Source organism: Saccopteryx leptura, chromosome 4 (genome assembly GCF_036850995.1).
Source record: "Saccopteryx leptura isolate mSacLep1 chromosome 4, mSacLep1_pri_phased_curated, whole genome shotgun sequence".
NCBI classification, from domain to species: domain Eukaryota; kingdom Metazoa; phylum Chordata; class Mammalia; order Chiroptera; family Emballonuridae; genus Saccopteryx; species Saccopteryx leptura.
The window spans coordinates 46124343-46147594 of record NC_089506.1 but is presented as its reverse complement, the minus strand read 5'-3'; the positions used below and the strand labels follow the sequence as shown (position 1 = coordinate 46147594).

The 23252-nt window shown below is 37.1% G+C and overlaps 1 protein-coding gene across 4 annotated transcripts in view; it reads left to right on the top strand.

Moving 5' to 3' along the window:
* The window catches only part of TPP2 (tripeptidyl peptidase 2), an 87872-nt gene extending 65867 nt beyond the window's left edge, over positions 1–22005 (top strand). For 2 of the 4 annotated variants that reach the window (XM_066380581.1, XM_066380580.1), the window contains 6 exons: positions 5532–5683; positions 13265–13361; positions 14392–14522; positions 16803–17010; positions 18825–18944; positions 20790–22005. In XM_066380581.1, the coding sequence (XP_066236678.1) occupies positions 5532–5683; positions 13265–13361; positions 14392–14522; positions 16803–17010; positions 18825–18944; positions 20790–20879 (798 nt within the window). In that variant the 3' untranslated portion in view covers positions 20880–22005. Of the gene's footprint in view, positions 1–5531; positions 5684–13264; positions 13362–14391; positions 14534–16802; positions 17011–18824; positions 18945–20789 lie in introns of those variants that run through there. The other 2 variants (XM_066380582.1, XM_066380583.1) reach the window with 2 other exon arrangements.
* Positions 22006–23252: the final 1247 nt, after the last annotated feature.

Genomic DNA, 23252 nt, shown 5'->3' with positions numbered 1-23252 from the left:
TAAACGTTTTTTTTTCTGTCACTATTATAAATCTTTAAAAAAAAAATCTCTCCCCTAGTTTCCTTTCTTTAGGCTCTGCAGTGTGGTGCTTTCAGCTTATCAGTGTTGGCATACTGCTTTCCTAATTTTTTTTCCTACCGTAAATATCTGGCATTCCCACTTATATATGTATAGAAAATGTTTAATGCTATTCATTCCTTACTACAGATAAGTAAAAACATTTGAAATTTTTTATATTTAAAATCATATAGGGAGATGAATGTGATTTCTTTTCAACTGTTAGGCCAAACAATTCTTTTTGAAGTCTAAAAACATTCTTAAATCGGATGATTTGATTTTAACATATCACTAAGGTATTTCGAATGAAGTTTATTTCTTGCTCTTACGTCTTCTTGGCTCTTAAAGAGTAGAAACAAGCAGAGCAGTGGACCGAGCAGGAGCAGAAATCAGGACTGTTGACCCGAAATTAAAACTTACATTAAAAGCATAAGCTAACTTTCAGACCATAACTAATAAGTAATCTGATCAACTTGCCTGCTACTTATATGACAATCTCTGATTGCCTACTAGAGCCAAAGTTAACTCAAAAAAGAAACATTCTGCTTCAGGTGTACTTTAGAGAAGGGGATACATATTTGAGAGCTCTCTGGTGAAAACCTGCTGACATCATTTATGGTTTAGTGATTTTTTTTTAATTTGTATTCAAGCAGGAAGCATTGCAATGGGAGAGTTAGTACTGTGAGGTATGAACAAAAGACACCTTTGTTTCTTAATTCGTAATGATATGAAACTGAGGCTCACTGTTTCATAATAGGTAAAATTCCATTATTATAAAGATCTCTAAAATACTCAAATTATTATGTGATGGTAAATACTTTGTTCAAATAATGCACCACTAGTAATCACCTTTCCAGATAAAAAAATTCTGGTTCTGCATAGACCAGTATTTCAACTGTGCTTGACCCATTTGTGGGCCATGTATATTCACTTAATGAAACATACCAGCATTAACACAAAAACAGAATAAAATAGGAAATGTCAATTCACCACATGCACAAACTGTAATTTCATTATATCTACACATTGTCTTTGGGTCATATTACTTCATGTTTAGTAAAGTTTTGTATGAAGAACTTGACATCTAGAGTTACTTCTCCTTGTATCTCTTTCTCTTTAGTGCAAGTATACATGAAGATCTTATTTTAAAAATAACTAGAATTAGTGTAGTTTTATAGTCCACATTACCAAAATATATTATTAATTTATTGCCTAAACAAAATACCAATTAGGTTTTTTTGTGGACTTGTTCTCTGGGTTTCACTGACTTTTTGGATTTTTCCGAAGTTAGAAGTGAGGAGGCAGACAGACAGACTCCCGCATGCACCCGACCAGGATCCACCCGGCTTGCCCACCAGGGGGTGATGTTCTGCCCATCAGGGGCGTTGCTCTGTTGCAGCTGGAGCCATCCTAGCACCTGAGGTGCAGGCCATGGACCCCTCCTCAGTGCTCAGGCCAAGTTTGCTCCATTGGAGCCTTGGCTGCAGGAGGGGAAGAGAGAGAGAGAGAGTAAGGAGAGAGGGGAGGGTGGAGAATCAGATGAGCGCTTCTCCTGTGTGCCCTGGCCGTGAATCAAACTCGGGACTTCCATGCTCTGGCCGATGCCAACACTCTACCGCTGAGCCAACTGGCCAGGGACTTCACTGACTTTTGATGTGAAAATGTGTTATCCTTTTTTAAGCTCATTGTAATATAAAAGAATATAGTTACTTTTAACAGATTGTAAATAGCATTTGAATACATTGATCTTTAAAATGGCTAATTTTGTTTGTGTAAAGATATGATTTTGACTTTAGTTGTTAATAAGAACTAAAACTAATTTTGTTTGGTTAAAACAAAATTTCAATGATGGTATATTATTTTGTCCAAAAAATAGTACTGATTATATGGGTATGTTTGACTTCCTAAATAATATCATTCAATTCAAATACTGTTGAAATACTTTGTGAGTAGCATTAAAATAAAACAGGCTTACTGTTGGGTACTATAGAGAACTTTAGCATTTTGGCTCTGAAAATTCTTTTTGACAGTGTTTTAAAATCATAATCAAGGTTTCTCAAGATTTACTGCTACAAAATCATTTCTATTAAATTTACTCTGTGATAAATTCTCAGAAGTGATTGTAAAAATACTTACTGTCAAAAGAACAGGTGACCATGATAAAGCAAATGAAAAATAACTTCATTTTTCTTTTAATTAGGAATTGAAACTACCATGTTCATAAATCTTAGTAATATAACATTTTTGTCCTGATATTTTTAGGATTATATTAACATTTATAAGTTCTAACTTAATATATTTAACATATAAAATGCTGATTACAAAACCTTGATATTTTTCCCTCCTAAGGTCATTTATAATAAACTTTCCCGGTCTCTTTTGTGCACTTAGTGATAGTTTATGGTTGCTGTGATATAGGGTTTCTTCCTGTTTATAGGAAGAAGGGGGGGTGGCAGGGTCCAGAAGGAGCTAGCCCAAGCAGGATACCTGTTTTTTTTCCCAGTCTCACACTTCGCGGAAGATCTTTGCTTGCAGGCTCTGGCTCCCTGAACTCGGAGAGAGAGAGAAAGAGAGAGAGAGGGAGAGATGCACCTACATGGCTAAAAATGGATTTGTGTCGTTATTTTTTGTTAGTGATTTTCTGAGCTTGAAATGAGTCATATTGAAATAGTCATAACTTTATGTTGGAATATTATGAGAACTATACTGCTCACAAATATTAGGGGATATTTTATCGCTTCATTTTCAAATATCCCATAATTTTTGTGAGCAGTATATAACAGTAGTTCTTTACATTTGCTCTTATACATCATTTTAAACTTTGAGTGTGAAATATCTTTAAATGGGCATAGTTAGGTAGTATTTACAGCTAAAAATTCTATTGGGAAAATGCAGGCTTGCAATAATATTTTTTAACTCAATCTGTATAAAGGTTTTTCTGAAATTACTGTGATTTCAGAGCAGTAAATATCTTTTGATAACGTAATTTATTTCTATTTTATGAATTTTTTAAAACTAAAACAAATATAAGAATTTAAGCAGCATTTTCAATGTACACCTGAAGATAGAATTTGATAATTGACTTAATAAATAATGATTTAATTAGGGACACCTAGTTATTGTGCCAGAAACAGAACTACTTAGTATATCATGATTTCATTTTCCAGATAATGTGTACTTTTCATAAGATTTATATGCTTTAATAAAATAGATGGGAATAGATGTAATTAGATATAATTGTACATTTCTTTGCTCTCAACAAAGTAAAACTTTTCAATATACCTATTACACTTACCTACTTTATCTCTCTTTATCTCTTTCTTAGTCAGTCTTTACTCCCCAACTGTCCACAGACACTGATTGTCATGGTGATCAGTAGCCACTCCTGCCAGGCTTTTCAGTTACTTCATTCTCCTTACATCACCTCTCAGCTACAGTCATCAGTTGGCCTCTCCCTCTTTCTTCACACTGGCTTTTCTCAGGGCTGCGGTACCTCAGATTCTCTCTGGATTCTGCCTCTCACTCACACAGCATCGATAGTAGACTGCTTTGGACCAAGTCCTGGGCTCGCTGCTCCCCATGCCCTGTCTCTACCTAGCCCGAGTTTTAAACATCATCAGCAAGCACTATTGGCTCTACCTTGTCAGAATATATTAAATCCATTCATTTCTTTTCTACAGCCTGTTGTTTAGTTCAAGGCAGTGTTGGGATGCTTACATTTGCTTCCACTTTTTCTCTTTTCTATTTTTACACTCGATAAATCCATTCTCCAAAATCAAGAGTTATTAAAAACAAACCAAAACTGAATTCATATAAGATTCAGAGTCATTAAACAGTGAAAAAATCTCAGTCATCACTGCTTTGTATATATATTCTTCTGGTAGACTTTCTATTGCACTTAGAATATAATATGAAATTTTTTTCTTTTTCTGTGTATTGTCAACCCCACTTAATGCTAAGGTCGCCTGCCCATTTGCTCAGTACAGAGTGGTGCTCACCATGTACCAGGCTAAGGTTTCTGCACATCCTCATCTGTTACCTTGAAACACTTCTTCCTCTCATTTACTGAGGTTCATTTTTTTTAGATTCATTTAGATCATTGGTAGTCAACCTGGCCCCTACCGCTCATTAGTGGGCATCCCAGCTTTCATGGTGGGCGGTAGTGGAGCAACCAAAGTATAAATAAAAAGATAGATTTAACTATAGTAAGTTGTTTTATAAAGATTTATTCTGCCAAACTTAGCAAAAATTCGACATAAAGTACTTGGTAAGTAATTATTATTATATGCTTTAACTTGCTATAACTCTGTTTTATAAATTTTACATTGTAAAGTTATTTCCCTACTTTATAAATCACCATTACTGTGGAACCGATGGGCGGTTAGAAAATTTTACTAACATAGATACAAAAGTGGGCGCGGTAGGTATAAAAAGGTTGACTACCCCTAATTTAGATTCATTTAGATTGGGTGATACCTCCTTGAGGTGGATTTCCATAACCACTTTGTCTATAGTGGTTCCCCCACCTTACCTGGCAGTCTTATTTTCTTCATATCATATGTCAGTATCTGACATTATTGATTTACTTCCGTGTTTGTTGTCTGTCTCCCCCCAATAGAATATATTCTTCCTGAGGGCAAGAAAGGGCCTTCTCTGCTTCGTTCTTCAACTATCAGAGCATTCCCTGGCACAGGAAGGGGCTCAATAGTACAGCTGACTGAAGAAAAGCATAAATTTCTCTTTAAATTTACTTAGAATAAAGGATCTTTTCTGTTTTGTTGCTTTAACTTATTTTTCAAATATAAAATGTAGAAAGCTCAATATACTTTTGTAATTAATCTATTAAGTAAAACAATACCAAATACACTCAAATAGAGAAAAATTTAATCTTACCTCTGTTAATTAATTTTTATTTTCATTGAAAGAGAAAGAGACAGGAAGGGGGAGAGAGAGTGAGAAGCATCAACTCATAGTTGCTTTACTTTAGTTTTCAATTGACTACTTCTCATACGTGCCTTGACCGGGGCCTCAAGCCTAGCCAGTGACCCCTTGCTTAAGCCAGCGACCTTGGGCTTAAGCTGGCAACTTGGGCTTCAAGCTAGTGACCTTTGGATTCTGTCAGTGATCCCATGCTGAAGCCAGGGAGCCCATGCTCAAGTGGGCAACCTTGGAGTTTTGAACCAGGGACCTCAGCATTTCGGGTCGATGCTCTATCCACCATGCCAACATTGTTCAGGCTTACCTCCTTTATTTTAAAGGAGATAGTAGAGACATTGGTACTTTAAAGTTAAGGAGAAAATAAATTACTTTGATTGCAAATTGGAATTTTTTATGTATTGTGATATCTTAAACTCTGGAGTACAGTGTGGTACAACTGAGGTACAGCCCATATTATGTGATATTCAGCTATTAAAGGTGGATTTAAAGTATGTAAAATGAAGCATGTTAATCTAAGACTTTCTACACATTCATAGGATGTAATTCCTGTTCATTACTACCTGATACCTCCACCAACAAAGACGAAAAATGGCAGCAAAGATAAAGAAAAAGACTTAGAAAAAGAGAAAGATTTCAAAGAAGAGTTTACTGAAGCATTACGAGACCTTAAAATTCAGTGGATGACAAAGTAAGTTTTTAATCCCTTAAGAGTTCACTTTTCTTCCCATTTGCAGCAATATTATGTGTGTATCTGCTGGCTGTATTTAAAAATGTTAGCAGTAGATGATAGGGTTTACAGGTACTTTTCAGTTTTCTTGTATTTATTTTTTAATTCCCTTTTGTGATAAGAATTTTTTTAATTTTATGTTAATCACTTATTCTGATTTACTCTTAGAATTTTATTGGGTGATATAAAGAAAAAAAATAAAAATGACTTTGCCCATTCTCCAAAGATAATCATTGTGCTATTATTATTTACCTCTGTATTTATATATGTAGCAGTGTGAATAATACTGACATTGTGTCCTAGTTTTTTTAGTTACTGTTTGATATAAGCATTTTTCTATGTCATCTAATAGCCCTTTAAAGTATTTTTATTATATTTTTCAATTTCTTTAAATTTATTGAAAGTTTATTTATTTCTCCCACTCCCATCCCATGCTTCTGGTGAAGACCAATTTTTCTCTGTACTTATGGGCTTGGTGCTTTTTTTAAAAATTCCACATAGAAGAGAGATCATTTGTCTTTCTATGTCTGACTTATTTCACTTAGCATAATACCCTTATGGTCCATCCATGTTGTCACAAATTGAAGGACTTCATTCTTTTTATGGCTAAATAAAATTCCATTATATATTTATTTATACACACACACACACACATTTACTATACATATATATTTCACTATTCATTCATCCACTGATAGAAACAGAAGTTGTTTCCATATTTGGATATTATAAATAATGCTGAAATGAACATGGGGACACAGATATTCTTTTGAGTTAGTTTTTATTTTTCTTTGGATAAATACACAGAAGTATAACTGCTGGATCATATGATAATTCTATTTTTAATGTTTTGAGGAACTTTCATATGTTTTCCATAGCAACTACACCAATTTACACTTCTGCCAACAGTGCACAAGGGTTCTGATTTCTGTACATCCTTGCCAACAATGTCTTTTGTTGTCTTTTTGATAATAGCCATTCTGACAGGTATGGAGTGATATTTTGTTGGGTTTTTATGGCATTTCCTTGATAATGAAGATGCTGAGCATCTTCTCATGTGCTTATAGCCATATGTATGTCTTCTTTGGCAAAATGTCTGTTCAGATCTTCTGCCCATCTTTTTTAAATTTATTGGGGTGGTGTTGGTTAATAGGATCATGTAGGTTTCAAGTGTACAATTCTGTAATACATGATCTGTAAATTACTTTGTGTGCCCGCCACCCGATGTCAAATTGTCTTCTATTACCACATATTTGGCCCACTTTACCATTCTCCCACCCTTTCCCCTGGCAACCAATACCAGCAACACAGTGTTGTCTATGTCTGTGAGTTTCGTTTTTAATATCCCACATATGAGTGAAATTATATGGGTCTAAGCTTCTTCTGACTGACTTTATTTCACTTAGCATAATACTCAACATCCATCCATGTTGTCACAAGTGGCAGTATTTCATATTTTATTATGGCTGAATAGTATTCCATTGTATATATGTACCACATCTTTCATTTATCAAAGGACACCTTGTTGTCTTCATGTCTTGGGCACCATTAATAATGTGCAGTGAACATAGAGGTGCATATATTTCTTTGCCAATAAGTGTTTTCAAATTTTTCATATAGATACCCAGAAGAGGTATTGCTGAGTCATATGGTATCTCCATTCTTAGTTATTTGAGGAACTGCCGTACTGTTTTCCATAGTTGCTGTGCCAGTTTACATTCCCACTAGCAGTGAATAAGGGTTCCTTTTCTCCATAATCTCTCCAACACTTGTTATTACCTGTCTGGTTGATAATAGCCAATCTAACAGGTGTGAGGTGCTATCTCATTGTGCTTTTGATGTGCATCTCTCAAATAGCTGGTGAAGGTGAGTAGTTTTTCATGTTTATTGGCCGTATGTATATCTTCTTGGGAGAGGTGTCTGTTCGGGTCCTCTTAACATTTTTTTAATTGAATTGTCTTTTTGTTTAGTGTTGAGTTTTATGAGTTCTTTATACATATATTTTGGATATTTACTCCTTGTTGGAGCTGTTGTTTGCAAATATCATCTCCCATTCAATTGATGGCCTTTTTGTTTTCTTGTTGCTTTGTTTTGCAGTACAGAAGCAATTTAGTTTGATAGAGTCCTGTTCAATTATTTTGCCTTTACTTCCCTTGCTATTGGGGTCAAATTCATAAAATGTTCTTAATGGCCACATTCTACAAATTTAGTTACTATGTTTTCTTTTATGAAATTTATTGTTTTAGATTTTTTGTTTAGGTTTTTGATCAATTTTGAATTATTGTACATGGGGACAAACTGGAGTCTAATTTCATTCTTTTGCATGTAGCATTCCAATTTTCCCAGCACCATGTATTGAAGATGCTTTCTTTACTCTATTGTATGCTTTTGGATCCTTTGTCAAAAATTATTTGCTTATATACATGTGGTTTTATTTCTAGGCTTTCATTTCTGTTTCATTGGTCTTTGTGTCTTTTTATACCAATACCGTGCTGTGTTTACTATCACAGCTCTGTAGTGTAATTTGAAGTCAGGTAATGTGTTATCTCTGGTTTTGTTCTTTTTTCTCACGATTGCTTTGGCTATTTGCAGTCTCTTGTGGTTCTGTACAAATCTAATCGTTTTTATTTTACTTTTAGAAAAATGACATTGGAATTTTAATGGAGATTGCATTAAATCTGTATATTGTTTGGTAATATGGTCATTTTAACTATGTTGACTTTTCCACTCCATGAACAATATCTCTCTTTCTCTTTTCAAGTGAGAATAGGGGAGATACAGAGACAGACTCCTTTCATACACCCCGACCAGGATATAGCCAGCAACCCCCATCTGGGCTGATGCTCTACCCATCTGGGACCTCTTGCAACCAAGCTATATTTAGCACCTGAGGCAGAGGCTCAACGGAGCCATCCTCAGCACCCGGGCTGATGTTCTTGAATCAATCGAGCAATGGCTATGGGAGAGGAAGAGGGAGAGAGGACAGGGAGGGGAGAGAAACAGACGGTCATCTCTCCTGTGTGTCCTGACTGTGAGGAAATTAAAACAACCATCAACAACTTCCCCCAAAATAAAAAGTCTAGGAATAGATGGCTTCACTGCCAAACATTCAAAAAAGATTTGACACCTACCTTTTTCAAACTCTTCCACAAAATAAAGAAGAGTCAATATATTTTGAGGCCACATAACCCTGATTCCAAAACACACACACAAAACTATAGACTGATATCTTTGATGAATAAAGATGTAAAGATCCTTAATAAAATGCAAGCAAATCAAATACAATACTACATTAATTAAGCAGATTAATACAAAGAGATCTTTCTATTATTTTCAGTAGGTGGTGCTAAATCACAAGCTTTTGGTTCTGTGAACTCCCATTGCTGACCCACAGAGCCAGATGCCGCTCTCAGTGTAGCTGCAATCAGTGGGGCTGTGGTGCGCTGGGGAACCCAGCAGTTTTATGTGTTGTTTTCTCCTGCTGGTAATGGTGACATCAGACCTCACAGCGTCCCCCTGTGCCCCTACTGGAAACCAGTAATAGTGCGTACTCTTTGCTCAGGGGAAAAAGTGATTCTGTAGTACCAGTTCTTGGGTTTGCAGATAATGTGCTATATAAAGCCTGATACCAAAGGCTAAGAGAGATGAGCTCTGGGCGTTTACCGTGGCAGCAGTGCCCCATAGCTTTATTTCTCTGTTTCTCTGTCTGGAATATCAACTGCCCGATAACTGTGGCTACACCCCTGCGCTGAGTCCTTGCCCAGGTATCTGTGGCTTGCCAGGTATCCTATGGCTTACTCCTACAGGAATGCCCACTGAATTTCTTTGCTCCTCTTAGCTTAAGGAAATACCAGCCACAGCCCAATTTCTCCCCTTTCTGGGCTTAGCCTGACCTTGAGCTCCTGGCTGCAGGGCTGCATCTGTGACTCACACCAGTTTCTTTCCCTTCTAGCCTCTCTCATTTGCTCCCCTAGTCACCCTTTCTCCCTCTTAGCTACTTTTAGATGTTTCGATGTGTGGATCTCTCAGACTTGCTTGTGCATTGAGCAGCTAATCCTTTGTTGAATTACAGCTGTTCAAATTGTTGCAACTTCAAGAGGCAAGACCTCTTCAAGCTGCCATTCCTTTGACATCACTCTAAAATACCATTCTTAATATCTATGTAATGTATACTCTTGTGGGTGAAATATAACTCATTTAAGAGTCTATTGTAGTGGTTTTCAACCTTTTTACCCTTGAGGGCTGGTAAAGATAAAATTATTTTGGGGACTGCTAAGGCAAAAATCACCCTGAGCATAAGTGAATTTAACTAAGATCATTGGGTCTGTAATCTTCATACAACATCAGGGTGGTTAACTCTTTTGCAGACCGGCACAAAATTTCTGGTGGGCCAGTTCCTGGATTGGTGGTCAAAAACCACTGATCTGTTTGATGCGTACATTTATAGTTTTTCTTTGTAATACTGTGATGGATTTTATTTTATTTTTTGTATTTTTCTGAAGCTGGAAACGGGGAGAGACAGTCAGACAGACTACCGCATGCGCCCGACACGGATCCACCTGGCACGCCCACCAGGGGGCGACGCTCTGCCCACCAGGGGGCAATGCTCTGCCCCTCCAGGGCGTCGCTCTGTTGCAACCAGAGCCACTCTAGCGCCTGGGGCAGAGGCCACAGAGCCATCCCCAGCGCCCGGGCCATCTTTGCTCCAGTGGAGCCTTGGCTGCGGGAGGGGAAGAGAGAGACAGAGAGGAAGGAGAGGGGGAGGGGTGGAGAAGCAGATGGGCGCTTCTCCTGTGTGCCCTGGCCGGGAATCGAACCCGGGACTTCTGCACGCCAGGTTGACGCTCTACCACTGAGCCAACCGGCCAGAGCCTGTGATGGATGTTTTTACACATATAGATTTATTTTTAAATTTCCATTAGTTATATCATCTTTAAAGTACAATTATTGAATCAGAAATTAATTTTTAAAAATCATCTTATGTTTTGCCAAATGGCTTTCTAGAGTGATTATAACAATAAATACTCTGTCCAGTAGTGTATGATGGGGCCTGTGTTGCTCCTTTTACCTTTACCAACAGTAAACCATGTTATAAAAAATAAAGCCTTGCACCTGACTGGTGGTGGCAGAGTGGATTGAGCATTGTCCATGGACGCGGAGGTCCCAGGTTTGAGACCATAAGGTCGCCGACTTGAGCATAGGCTCATCTGGCTTAAGCTCAGGCTCACCAGCTTGAGTGTGGGGTTGTCAGTTTGAGCACAGAGTCGCCAGCTTGAGCACAGGGTCGCCGACTTGAGCGTGGGATCATCGACATGATCCCATGGACACTGGCATGAGCCTAACGTTGCTGGCTTAAACGAGGGGTCCTTGCCTCAGCTGGAGTCCCCAGTCAAGACACAAATGAGAAGCAATTAATGAACAACTAAGGTAACACAACTATGAGTTGATGCTTCTCATCTCTTTCCCTTCTGTGTGTCTCTCAGAAAAAAAAGAAAGAAAAGAAGTAAAGCCTTGTTACTATATGGTGCAAGAAGAAAAGGCCATTATTGCATTTCTTTACTCATTGTTAAATTTGAGCACTTCGAATGTTCTTTTATTCTTTGGTATAGCCTCTGTCAGTCGGGCCATGTTCTTTGCCCAGTTTTCTATTGGCACATCGGATTTTTTTCTTAACACAAAAGATATTAATGTGGCCCTGTTCAGGTTGCTCAGTGGATATGGCATCATCCTGGTGTGCTGAGATAACAGGTTTAATTCCCAGTCAGGGCACATACAAGAAGCAGCCAGTGGGTACACAACTAAATGGTACAACTAAGTGAACTAAATGGAACACGGAGTTGATGCTTGTCTCTCTCTCTTCTTTTCCCCCTCTCAAATGAATGGGAAAATGAAAAAAAAAAGAGAGATTAATGCTCTATTATACTTGTCACAGTTTATTTTTTTACTTAGATTTATTCTGTGTAGTCAAATTGATTGCTTTTGCTTTTTCCATGTGTATCATGCAGTTTTTTGTTTTTGTTTTTGTTGTGTTTTTTTTTTGGACAGAAACAGACAGAAAGGAAGAGAGATGAGAAGCATCAATTCTTTGTTGCGACACCTTAGTAGTCCATTGATTGCTTTCTCATATGTGCCTTGACCAGGGGTCTATACAGCAGAGCAAGTGACCTCTTGCTCAAGCCAGCAACCTTTGGGCTCAAGCCAGCAACCATGGAGTCATGTCTATGATGCCTATGATCCCACACACTCAAGCATTCAAGCTGGTGAGCCCACGCTCAAGCCGGCAACCTCGGGATTTCAAACCTGGGTCCTTTGCGTCCCAGGCTGACTCTCTGTCAACTGTGCCATCACCTGGTCAGGCAACCACTGATTTTCCATTGGAGTCCTCATAGCTGAATATGTGTACATCCGTACAGTCATGAGGTCTTACAGAGAGCAGACATCATATTGTGAAAATGGCTCCCATTATAATGCTATTCCATATTCAGGTTTACTTTTCTACTCAAAACTAGGTTGTGACTCCACCAGAAGTCACAGTCTTTGGGTCAGTCTGTGGCTGGTTGTAGGATGTTATAAACAGTTGAAAATGCCATGTACGTCATTCAGAAGTGAGATTGTAGAGACTGACTGTGGCATGACAGTGATGCAGAAACTTTGCCCCTGGCTGGTTCTCAGCCCCCAGTCAGAGGACTTTCTTCCTGGGAGGAGCAGGACTCTGGCACTCCTCACCCAGCCCAGCTGCCCGTTGCTGAGGCTAAGTGCCAGTCATGTGTGGTCAAGAGGTAGGGGTCTTTTCTTCTGCTCAGCCGTCCTCGTCTGCCTTGGGTGTGGCACTGCTGAGACCCCCTCCCCGCCCCCCATCCCCGCCTCAGCGCAGGAGGTGTGGGTCCGTGGCAGGCAAGGCCAGCCGAGGAGACTGCAGGCTGCTGCTCCCACTCACGTGATCAGCAGGGACTGACCTGCTTTTGTTCAGTTTCCCCATCTGGGAGCGTGGAATGTCTCTTATTCATTCAAGACTTGAGATTAATTTTTTTTTTCTAGATCTTGGACATTTCTAGAATTTTATTTCTTTTTTGCTATTGGTGAATTTTTTTTCTCCTTTTAGGAAAGCTGTTGATGCTTTTTAAAAAAAATCTTTTTATTGCTTTGAGAGAGAGAAGGGGTAGGAGAGAGAAAAATCAACCCATTATGCCACTTAGTTTTACTTAGTTGTGCCCTCATTGCTCACTTTTCACGCAGGCCCTGTCTGGGGATCAAACTCGTGTGGCCTCCGTGAGCCCCAGCCAGGGCCTGTTGATGCTTGCTTTTATTGTCCATCTTGTTGAACTCTTAATTGAAATAATTTTTATTTTCTATTTTATAGGTTTTTAGGTTAGCATATTTATGCCACCTGCAAATAGAGATCGTCCTTATAATTGGGTATACTTATATTCAAATTGAGGGCTTATGTTAATGACTGGAACTTTAATGTTAAACAGGAAAGATGGGAATTCTCTTTATAAAAGAAGTGAAGTAATGAATGTTCTCTCTTTCCTATATACATAGGCTGGATTCTAGTGACATTTATAATGAATTGAAAGAAACATACCCTAATTATCTTCCTCTGTATGTTGCACGACTTCATCAGTTGGATGCTGAAAAGGTTAGGCATATTCATTTTTAATACAAGTATTTTATTTCATTTATAATATTAGATAAGGTTTGTATTTTGAATTAAAAGGCAAACTTGTATTTGTCTTCTGTTCTCAGAGACTGAAAACGTTTTTCCTCAAATTGACTGTTCTATAAAGCTACTTTCATTTAAGGTAATTAAGGAACCTGGCCATCGCTGTAGGTTTAGGATTCTTGCTCTTTGGTCACTGGGATTAAAGTAGTGGTTAAGATACCCTAAGGATTGCTTTTCTGACATTAACCTACAGAGCAAGGAGCAGATGGCCCACTGCAAATCTAAACACCTTCAGGAAAAGAAGAACCCCGCTTAGCATTAACTTTGTTAACGATTGTAGCTTTTAAGAATTAGCCATAGTTCCAGACTTTCTTAACATGGACCAGCTCTCAAATAGTAATCCTGGTAGTAAGAGCATGCTGGCCATAGTCAATTAAAAATTATCAAGGGTTTAGAGTGAACTATCAAATATTAAAGGGAGACCTCTAAAAGACTAAAAGAAAAGAGAGAAGTAAGTTGCTGAGAACATCACAAATATCATGATAATCATAGACTTTATAATATTCTTGTTTACTCTCATCTTTGTGTTTTAATAATAATTAGAATTTGTTTCATCAGCTAGTGCTTTTTTTACTTCTTTTTCCATGTGGCCTGTGGCATGGGACTGAAGTAACACAGCAGGTCTCTAAAAATCTTTTCTTAAGATACCCAGAAAAGGAGTTGCCTTTGTAGAAAACACTTTACATTTTTATGAACTTTATATTTGCTTACTCTTACCATTTAATGCCCACAGGGAATGTAAATTAGATACTCCCCTGTCTGTGCTCAGCTTTTGGAGAGGTGCTGACAGTTACACAGATCACAGTAGGAGACAGCACGGAGCCCCTTGGACTGCAAATGAACGACACAGTCCCTTCACACTTGGGTGGAGATGACAGAAAGAAAAACGTTTTAATATGCTCATTGATGCATCCATTTTTTTCTTATTTCTTTTTTTCCTTTCCAGGAACGAGTGAAAAGACTTAATGAAATTGTTGATGCTGCAAATGCTGTAATTTCTCATATAGATCAAACAGCCCTAGCAGTTTATATTGCGATGAAGACTGACCCCAGGCCCGATGCAGCTACTATAAAAAAGTACCTAACCAGTAAATAATCTTTCTTGCATCTCATTTCTTAGTTACTTTTTTTAAAGTAGGGATTGATATTATTGAGAATATTTTTCTTTCCTGGTATTTGTTATATTTTTATAATTAGAGTTGTGACTATTTAGATGCTCCCTCCTCAGATACTTTGTAACAATTTAATCATTTTAAGATGAAGCAGAAGTAGTATAGTTTGCTTTCTCTACCTTTCTCTACCAGTAGGTGCCGTCCTGGTGGAGAGATTTGCATAGCTGTGATCCAGCAATCCAGCCACGTGGGGATTTGTAGGAAATGGATGCATGGAGAGGGCTAACATATAACACCCTATAAGTTAACTTTTAAACTATTTATTGTCCAGTAGCATGAAAACCTCATATTTAGTTTGTAATGCGTAGTAAAGCAAATGATGAAAATTAAAAGTAGGTAAAATCCATTATCTAGCAACTTCCGATTATGGAACTGGCCTTACAGTATTACCTGGGATAAAAGGAAGGGGAAGGTTTATATTATAGTTTTGCCTTTATGAACCCTAATGTGATAGGTAAGCAGGGAGGCTAAGCTGGGTGTATAAGTGAGTGGGATGGTTCCTTCCATGTGTGAGTGGGTTTACATTTGTCAGTCTAAGGGTCCAACAGCTCTTCCACTTTTACCCTTCCATGAACTCTTACTGTCAGTACTGGTTGTTGTTTTTTTCACTTTGGTTTATTTTCAATGTAGGGGATCATTGCTTTACAAAGGTAGATATCATCACTTTCTCAAGTTATTATAACTAATAAAGTGAAGCTGTTCAGCCTTCCTAATAGTGCTGTAATTCTCCTTAAGGGTTCCATCAGTTTCCGTTAGAGTATTTTGTTTTGTTTTTCTGTATAGAAATACAGCATGCAAAATTGCAAGAACTCTTGGCATTACGTGGTTTATACACACATTGCTACCATTTATTGATATTACAGGATGTTATGAATCTTACAAGTGGTAGTTTTCAAGTGGAACAAAATTTGTTCAGAGTTGGTTGTTAACCATTGTTAGTACCCTTTCACACTTTCTGGAGAAAAATCTCAAAACGTTATTGTTAAATAACAATATTATTCATTGGGAAAAGTGTAGCCAGTATTTATGAAGTGCCAATTATGTATGAGGAACTACTTGGGGCATTTTAAATACAGTGTTTCATTTAAATTTAATCCTCTAAAAAACCCGTGAAGTAGGGCCATTTTTACTCCATTTTTATAGAAGAGGAAACTGATGATCTAGGAGATTAAGTGACATGCCTGTGGTGACAGGACTAGGTTGTAAAAAAGCCTTTACTCAAACCGGGATCTGTCCCAAGCCTGTGCCCTTCTCATTTCTTGATAAAGCCACTCCCTTATTTTTCCATCCTAATCTTCAGAAGATTACTATGCCTAATTGTTTTCTCACAAACTCATCATCTTCACAAGCATCTGACATGAGTTGGACAAAATGACTCAAATAAGCAAGCATTCTAGAGACAAACACTGCCCCTAATGTAGGTTGTCACTGCATTTCATTCAACAGTGACTTGCGTTGTTCTGGGAATCGGGAATACATTAGAAGAAAATAAAGATACCTCCCCTGGAGCAAGGCAGTTTATCTTAGTGGTTAAGAGCAGGGATTCCAGAATCAGACTATGTAGCTTGAACCCTGAATCTACTTCCTAACGGTAGAACCTTGAACAAATTGCTTAATCCCTTTGTGCCACAATTTTCTCCTTTGCAAAATGGGGATAATTAATTTATCTTACTCAGAATTATTTTGAGTATAAATGAGTTAAAATGCTTTAAACTTGAAAATGCTCAAAACAGTTCCTGTCACATTGGAGTAAGCGTATTTTTTTGCTCTATACATGAAAGTTTAGGATTAGAAGAACCTCTGTACATCTGTACATACACAGAGACAAATATGTAATAACTGCTATTTATTAGAAATCCAAACACTTACAAGATATTTTTCTGATTAAGAGTTATGTAGCTGACAGAATTTAGAACCAAATATTTTTCTGTGCTATTGCATATGGCATTCTGTTTCAACCAAGTCCAGCAATCTTAACTCATTCAATCTGCATAAAATAGTGACTCCTTTGTTACTTATTATAAATAAATCATTTTATTTGATGTGCAATACTAATGTATATTCATAGCTGTATAAGATCTCTGCATCGTAAATACTAAGCAAAAGAATGCATGAATCTAAGATAAGGCTGTACTTTTAAATAACTTGGACTGATGTGTGGAATGTTTTTTGATCTGGTGTGCAGTGACATGGACAAACAAAAATCCACCCTCGTAGATGCCCTTTGTAGGAAAGGATGTGCCCTGGCCGACCATCTTCTTCAAGCCCAGGACCAAGATGGGGCTGTCTCAAGTGATGTAGAAGGAAGGGAGGATGAAGGGGAAAGTATTTTGGATTCTCTGACGGAAACTTTTTGGGAAACAACAAAATGGACTGACCTTTTTGACAATAAGGTAACCTTTCTGCTTCTTGTTTTTGAACAGTGTTTGGTGGTTTCTTCACAAACTTCTCTTGTGCTCCGTTGCCTACCTTTTACTATTTCCAGTTTCTGGCCAGAAGAAGAGAATAAGTGGAGTGAGGCTAAGTTTAGCTCTGAAGAAGGCATGTTTAGCGATACCTGACATTTGTCATACCTGTTTTAAAACCATTTTTTACTGTTATTTTATCTGTCTGCCAAGTGGTTGGTTAGCAACACTAATTTGGAAAACAGCTTGAAAATGTATGTAGTGGTCTTTTGGGTAAGCCAGCCAATTACATATGAAGCTAAAATTAAGAACATTTCTAGAAATTGTCTTCCTGCCTTCTCACACGTATGTACGTACTGATTTGTCAGGGATAGGGGGGTGGTATAATGGTTAGTTCAGATATTATATTTCTCAAAACTCTAACTTCTAAATAATTATCATCTTGATTTATAGCTGATAATTTTAAAAGCCAGTTTAGAAAAAGTGACATTGATAAATGTTTGGATTTTGGTCTTAAAAACATTTTTAAATTCTTTCAGCTCTTTAGTATAACTCTTAGAGTAGAGATTGTACAACTCCAAGTGTTTGATGTTCCTTTCCTCTGGAGATTAAAAAAAAACCAAGTAAATGACATCGGTGGAATTCTTGCCGTTGTTTTATTTTAGCAGACAGATGCGTGCTTTCAAAATGAACCATGATAATTTCTAGGAAAGAACTTTGAAAGTAGGGCAAGTTCTTTCTGTGGCTTCAGGTCTTTCTGCCACAATTCAATAGTGGAATGAGGGGGGAGCACAATTATTTATATTTATATATTCTGGAAACTGTACCAGAGGTTAAGAATTTGGATCTGAAATCAGACCCCAGGAGTTTGAATCTTGCCTCTACCACTTTTATGTGTGTGACCTTATTCTGATGCCTCAGTGTTTTATCTATTAAGTGAGGATAATGAATGAAACTACCTTCCATGGGCTTCTATGAATGAGTATTAAGTACATACGAGGACCTCAACTATGTTGGCTGTTCTTACTAACAAATAATTATCGCATGTCTACTTTATTCCAAACACTGGAGAAAGATTGCTGCTAGAAAAAGACGAATAAGGTCCTGGTCCAACAGAAAGGTGATGAACATCATAATAAAATTGTTATAAATAAATAATTTTATTCTTCTATAATATACTGTATTAGGGGCCATGCATAATATTATTACCTGTCTGTTTACATTCAGAGCAACAATTGTTGAGCACTTTCTTTGGTCTAGAATACAAGTAAATGTGACAGGATTTCTTTCTTTGAAAATGTTCTCCAGTAAGACCAAAAATAAAAGTAAACGGTTAAGAGTGTATTTGACAGATAACAATAGTTGAAGGTACAGGACTTGTATAAAAAGAAGTAGTGGAAAGTTTATATAATCTGATACTTTTCTATTTTTTTTTACTTGAATTCTCTTTTGTAATTTTGGTAATTTTTAATGACTATAGTTTTGTACTTGCCTCGTAATTTGCATTTTTGTAATCATTTAGGTTGGCCCTGTTCTCTTATTCATGGAGAGGTATTTGGGTGTGGATTTAACAGCAACTGATTTATCCTAATGAATTTCTTCCTCAAGATAAATTGTCTGTTCTGTGGAATACCCACCACTTTTAAATACATTAATTGTTCTTTTAAAAGATTTTTTGGCATTTACTTGGTATAACATGTTCATTTTAAAAGCTGTACTATTGTAAAGGCCTCAATTCTTTCTTTATTGAAGCTATATGCCTTAAAATGTGGTTATGTCATTTATTCTACTTTGCATTATAGGTTTTGACATTTGCATACAAGCATGCGTTAGTAAATAAAATGTATGGGAGAGGCCTTAAATTTGCAACTAAACTTGTGGAAGAAAAACCAACAAAAGAAAACTGGAAAAACTGTGTTCAAGTAAGTAATATTTAAATTGTCACTGTTAAGCATCACTTGAGCGCTACACAGTGACAGAGAGCTGGCAGCCTCCTGAGAGTGATAGAGCAGCACTGACTGCAGCGTGGCTGGTTATTCCTGTAATGAGTGTAGTCTGAGCTATAGAGTAAATGCATGGTGAGTCAGTCAACAAATTATTTCCATTTTTTTAAGCATTTTTTTACTTCTGTCCAGAAAACCTGTATTTAGCTTCAGGTGTTTTCAACATAGGCACAATGCATTATAAATTTTCTATAGATAGAAGATGCAGTTTTCCTTTATGAAGGAAACAAGTAATTCCTTTAAATACATGTTGGCTTAATTCTAAAATGGTGGAACATTTAGAGTTTTGTATTTGACTTTATTCTTTCTTTGAGATGATAGGCCATTATATTATTTTACCACATTCTGTATTACATGCAGAAAAATTCTGTGGTTGGCCTTTTTTGCAGAAGTTAATTGTCAAGTGTAAAAACTTACTGAATTGCACAGAAATTATTTTAGCCTCACCTTTTCTTTGTATATGCGTAACTGGTTTATACCTAAAGGACATAGGGAGGTTGGGGAATGTTGGTTATGCCAAATGTGGCAAGGGTTTGCTCTTTATATTGAAGGTATTCTTTGGATGTAAAACTGACCAGTCAGTTCCAGTGAAAGTTTTTGATTATACTATAGGTTATCTTTATTCTTAGACCTTTTTCTGTGTACCTTCACCAAAGTTGTGTGACATTTCAAATAAGCTCTTTTAGATTTTTGAATTGTTTAAGAGAACTCTTTCTGGAGTAAATTGTTAATTAGTCCAGTCTCATCGTGTAGGCGATAATCTGTGAACTCTTGTATTTGTGATGCCAGTGATCCGCCCAGACATTCAAGTCGGGATGTTTTGTAACTCGTCTCCCTTCCACTCTGCTCTCATACTGTTTTCCAACCAGCAACCAGAAACGATGGCTCTCAACGCCTGCTGGTGAATCACCATCACATTTAGAATAAAATCCAAACTCCTCACTGTGGCCCATAAGGAGGGCCCCGTGTGATCTGGCTCCTGCCTCCTTTCCAGCTGTGTCTCAGATCTCACTTCCCCTATTCACTCTGCTTCTGCCACGCCAGCCCCTTCCTGCTTGGCTAGAACAGCTGTGCCCTTTCCCACAGGAGGACCCAAGCATTCCAGCTATATGGAAAGCTCTTTCCCAGACTTACACAGAGTACGTTTCTTCTTGTCGTTCAGATTTCAACTTAAATGTTACCTCCTTGGAGAGCCCTTTCTTGACCATCTAATTTTAATTTTCCAGTTGCTCTGCATTATGTAGTTTTATTTTTACGGAAGATTTGATAGATATTTTATTTATTTATTCAGATATTATTTTACCGCTTTATTATTTGGTTTTTCTGAATAGAACATAATTTTTCCTAAAGTGGGAAGTGGCTTAATTCAATGTTGTTTTCCCAATGTCTAGAATAGTGTTTGACTTACAGTGGGCACTTAGAAAAAAATGAATGAAAGGAAACTAGATTAGTAGGAAGGAACGAAGTAAGTAAGTTAATTGGTAAGGAAAAGAAAAGGTTAGTAAGAAGGAGAGAAAGAAGGAAAGTTGGCCGGGATGATGATAATTACCAAGATAGGCTGGCAGGTAGGAAAGTTTATGTAGTAGTTGGTAGTAAGGGACATCGGTTGGTAAGAAGGAAGGTAGGTGGATTGATGGTAGGTTGGATGGAAGGAGAATTCTACATACTACTACTCTCTTACTAAATATTTAGTGCAGAATTTACTTTAAATATTGAACTTGGAAAATGTGTTCTTTAATAATATGTTGCTGTGTTTTGTTATAGCTGATGAAGTTACTTGGATGGACCCATTGTGCATCTTTTACTGAAAACTGGCTCCCCATCATGTATCCCCCTGATTATTGTGTATTCTAAAATGAGAACCAGGACTTTAAATTTTAAAAAAGAAAATTTTATAATGAATGGATATAAAAGCAAATTTGTGGCATTTTTAGTCTAATGCATGTTTTCATCTGCTATCAAATACTGATTATTAAAATGATGTGTATTTATTGGAGACTTCACTGGCGTGTGGCTTAATACATGTAAATGTAACCCTCTGACATCATGGTGTTCCCCTCATGCCTCACATTGCTGGCAGTGGGCTGTGCCCTGACTGCCAACTCCAAGGACTTTCAGTTGGGTTGCGGCTCCTACATGCATGATCTGATAGGTTTTGAATGGTGACTTTTAACTGCAAACCTGTAAAACTCTATTTTTTATTTTATAAATGGACAGGGTTTTAACATTCTCAACTTTAATTTTTTTTAAATTGTATGAAGGCCTTAAAAAAGCTACATTAACGGTAGCTAAAAATTATTTATTGGACTAAAAAGTAACAGAACTTCACTTCCAGATTTCTTTTTTTTTTTTTTTTTTTTTTTCAAACGTTTACATTCAATTAAGGTGGGAGAATTAAAGGGAGACAAATCCGTGGCAGTTGCTGGAGCATAATGGTTTCAATAAATCTTCATCTTGTAGTAACTTGAGACCAATCATTTTTGACATCCTCTTGGCGTGCAGTGCATCAGAATGAACTAATAATACATGTATAAGTGCCAGACAGCTAAGCCTTTATCAGGTATTGTAAAGATACATATATGGTATGTTTATTAAAGTTGAAATAATGTAAACACGTGAATAAATGTGCAAAACCAAGATGACGGTATACCATATACATTCTGATACCTTAATATTTTTAATAAATAATAAAAGTGTATATTGAAGCTTCTTTAAAGTTGGTCTTAATTTTTCATAAATAAAATATGAGACTAGAACAAAAGTAATGTTAAATCCGTAGACAAATTTCAATGTGAGGTAATTTATAATGTTTCTTGTAGGCTTGCAATTATTTGAATGTTTCCAGTTCTTAATGTGATTAACTTTTGTGTCTGTTTAACTTATTATTTTTATCTTTCTGACTATTATACCTGCTTCTTTCATCCTTACTCCATAAAATAAACAGACACAGATAGCAATATTAAAAGCCTCTACTCAGCAAGTGTATGTGTGTGTGTATGTGTGTGTGTGATTTATAAATATATAGAAGACCTACCAGTAATCTTGTCAAGTTCATAATTGATTCCTTTATTTGATTAAAATATTAGAGCCTTTATGAAAAAATATAAATATACCGTACATGCAAACATTTTGCACATATTTTCTGTACCACCTAGAGTCTGAAGTCCATCCTGAACTGTTCCCCACAAACACATGTACTTTGACCTGTACACATATAGGTCCCCATATACATAGCTTCAGACTAACAGAGAAATTGGAAAGGTCAGAAAAGATGTGACTTGACAAGGTCATACTGCTAATTGTCACCATTTTCACTGTGCAGATAAGACTACCTGCATTTTGTAAACCAAATTCTTTCTAGTCTCTGACTATGCCAGGTCATATCCAAAATGTGAATAGAGTACAAATCAGCTGGAAATATATTTTATAATTTTTGTTTATTTTATGGATGATTTTAAAAGCTATATATGCCTCAGTGATTCTATGTACCCAGATACCTCAAAACTCATTGGCTTTTAACAATAATCGTTACTTTTCACTTACAGGCGTAACTTGGCTGGAGTTTGATTTAAGCTGGGTTTGACTTGTGTGATTTCAAGACCAAGTCATTCAAATGTATAATTTACAGGAAGAACAAGATAGAGGGACATATTAAAGGGTACCCTGGTGATGCAGCAGGTAGAAATGCTAGACAGACAACTGGCAAGAGGAAAAAGGCAAAAGGAAGGGAGAATATGAAGATTAAAAGAAATTGAAGGGACATGCCAATCAAGCAATCATGTGGACATTATTTGGGTTCTGATTTAAACAAACTAAATGTAAATGTCAGAACATTTATGAAATAATTGGACATTGGAACACTGATTAAACTTTTAATATATTAATACAGGCAAGTTGGGGAAATGGCCCCTGTCCCAAAGCCACAGTATTTAGTCACTGACACTCCCTGAGTCTGCCCAGACCTCATGCCCCAGGCAGCTGACTCCTCAGCAGGGTGTCATCTCTAAGGGTGGGGCTATTGCATTTCCCCAGGCTGATGCTGTATGGAGGGGAGTCCTCCACCCAAGAGGACATCTGCAGTGTAGGAGGACTCAGCTCAGGTATCTTGAAGGGTTGCACCTTCAGCTCTTTCCCCAGAGCCACAAACCCCAGTCTCTCTTCACGTGACTAGTCCGCTCTGCCCTCCCTCTGCTGAAGTCCAAGGTGAATGGCTGCAAATGAGATGTT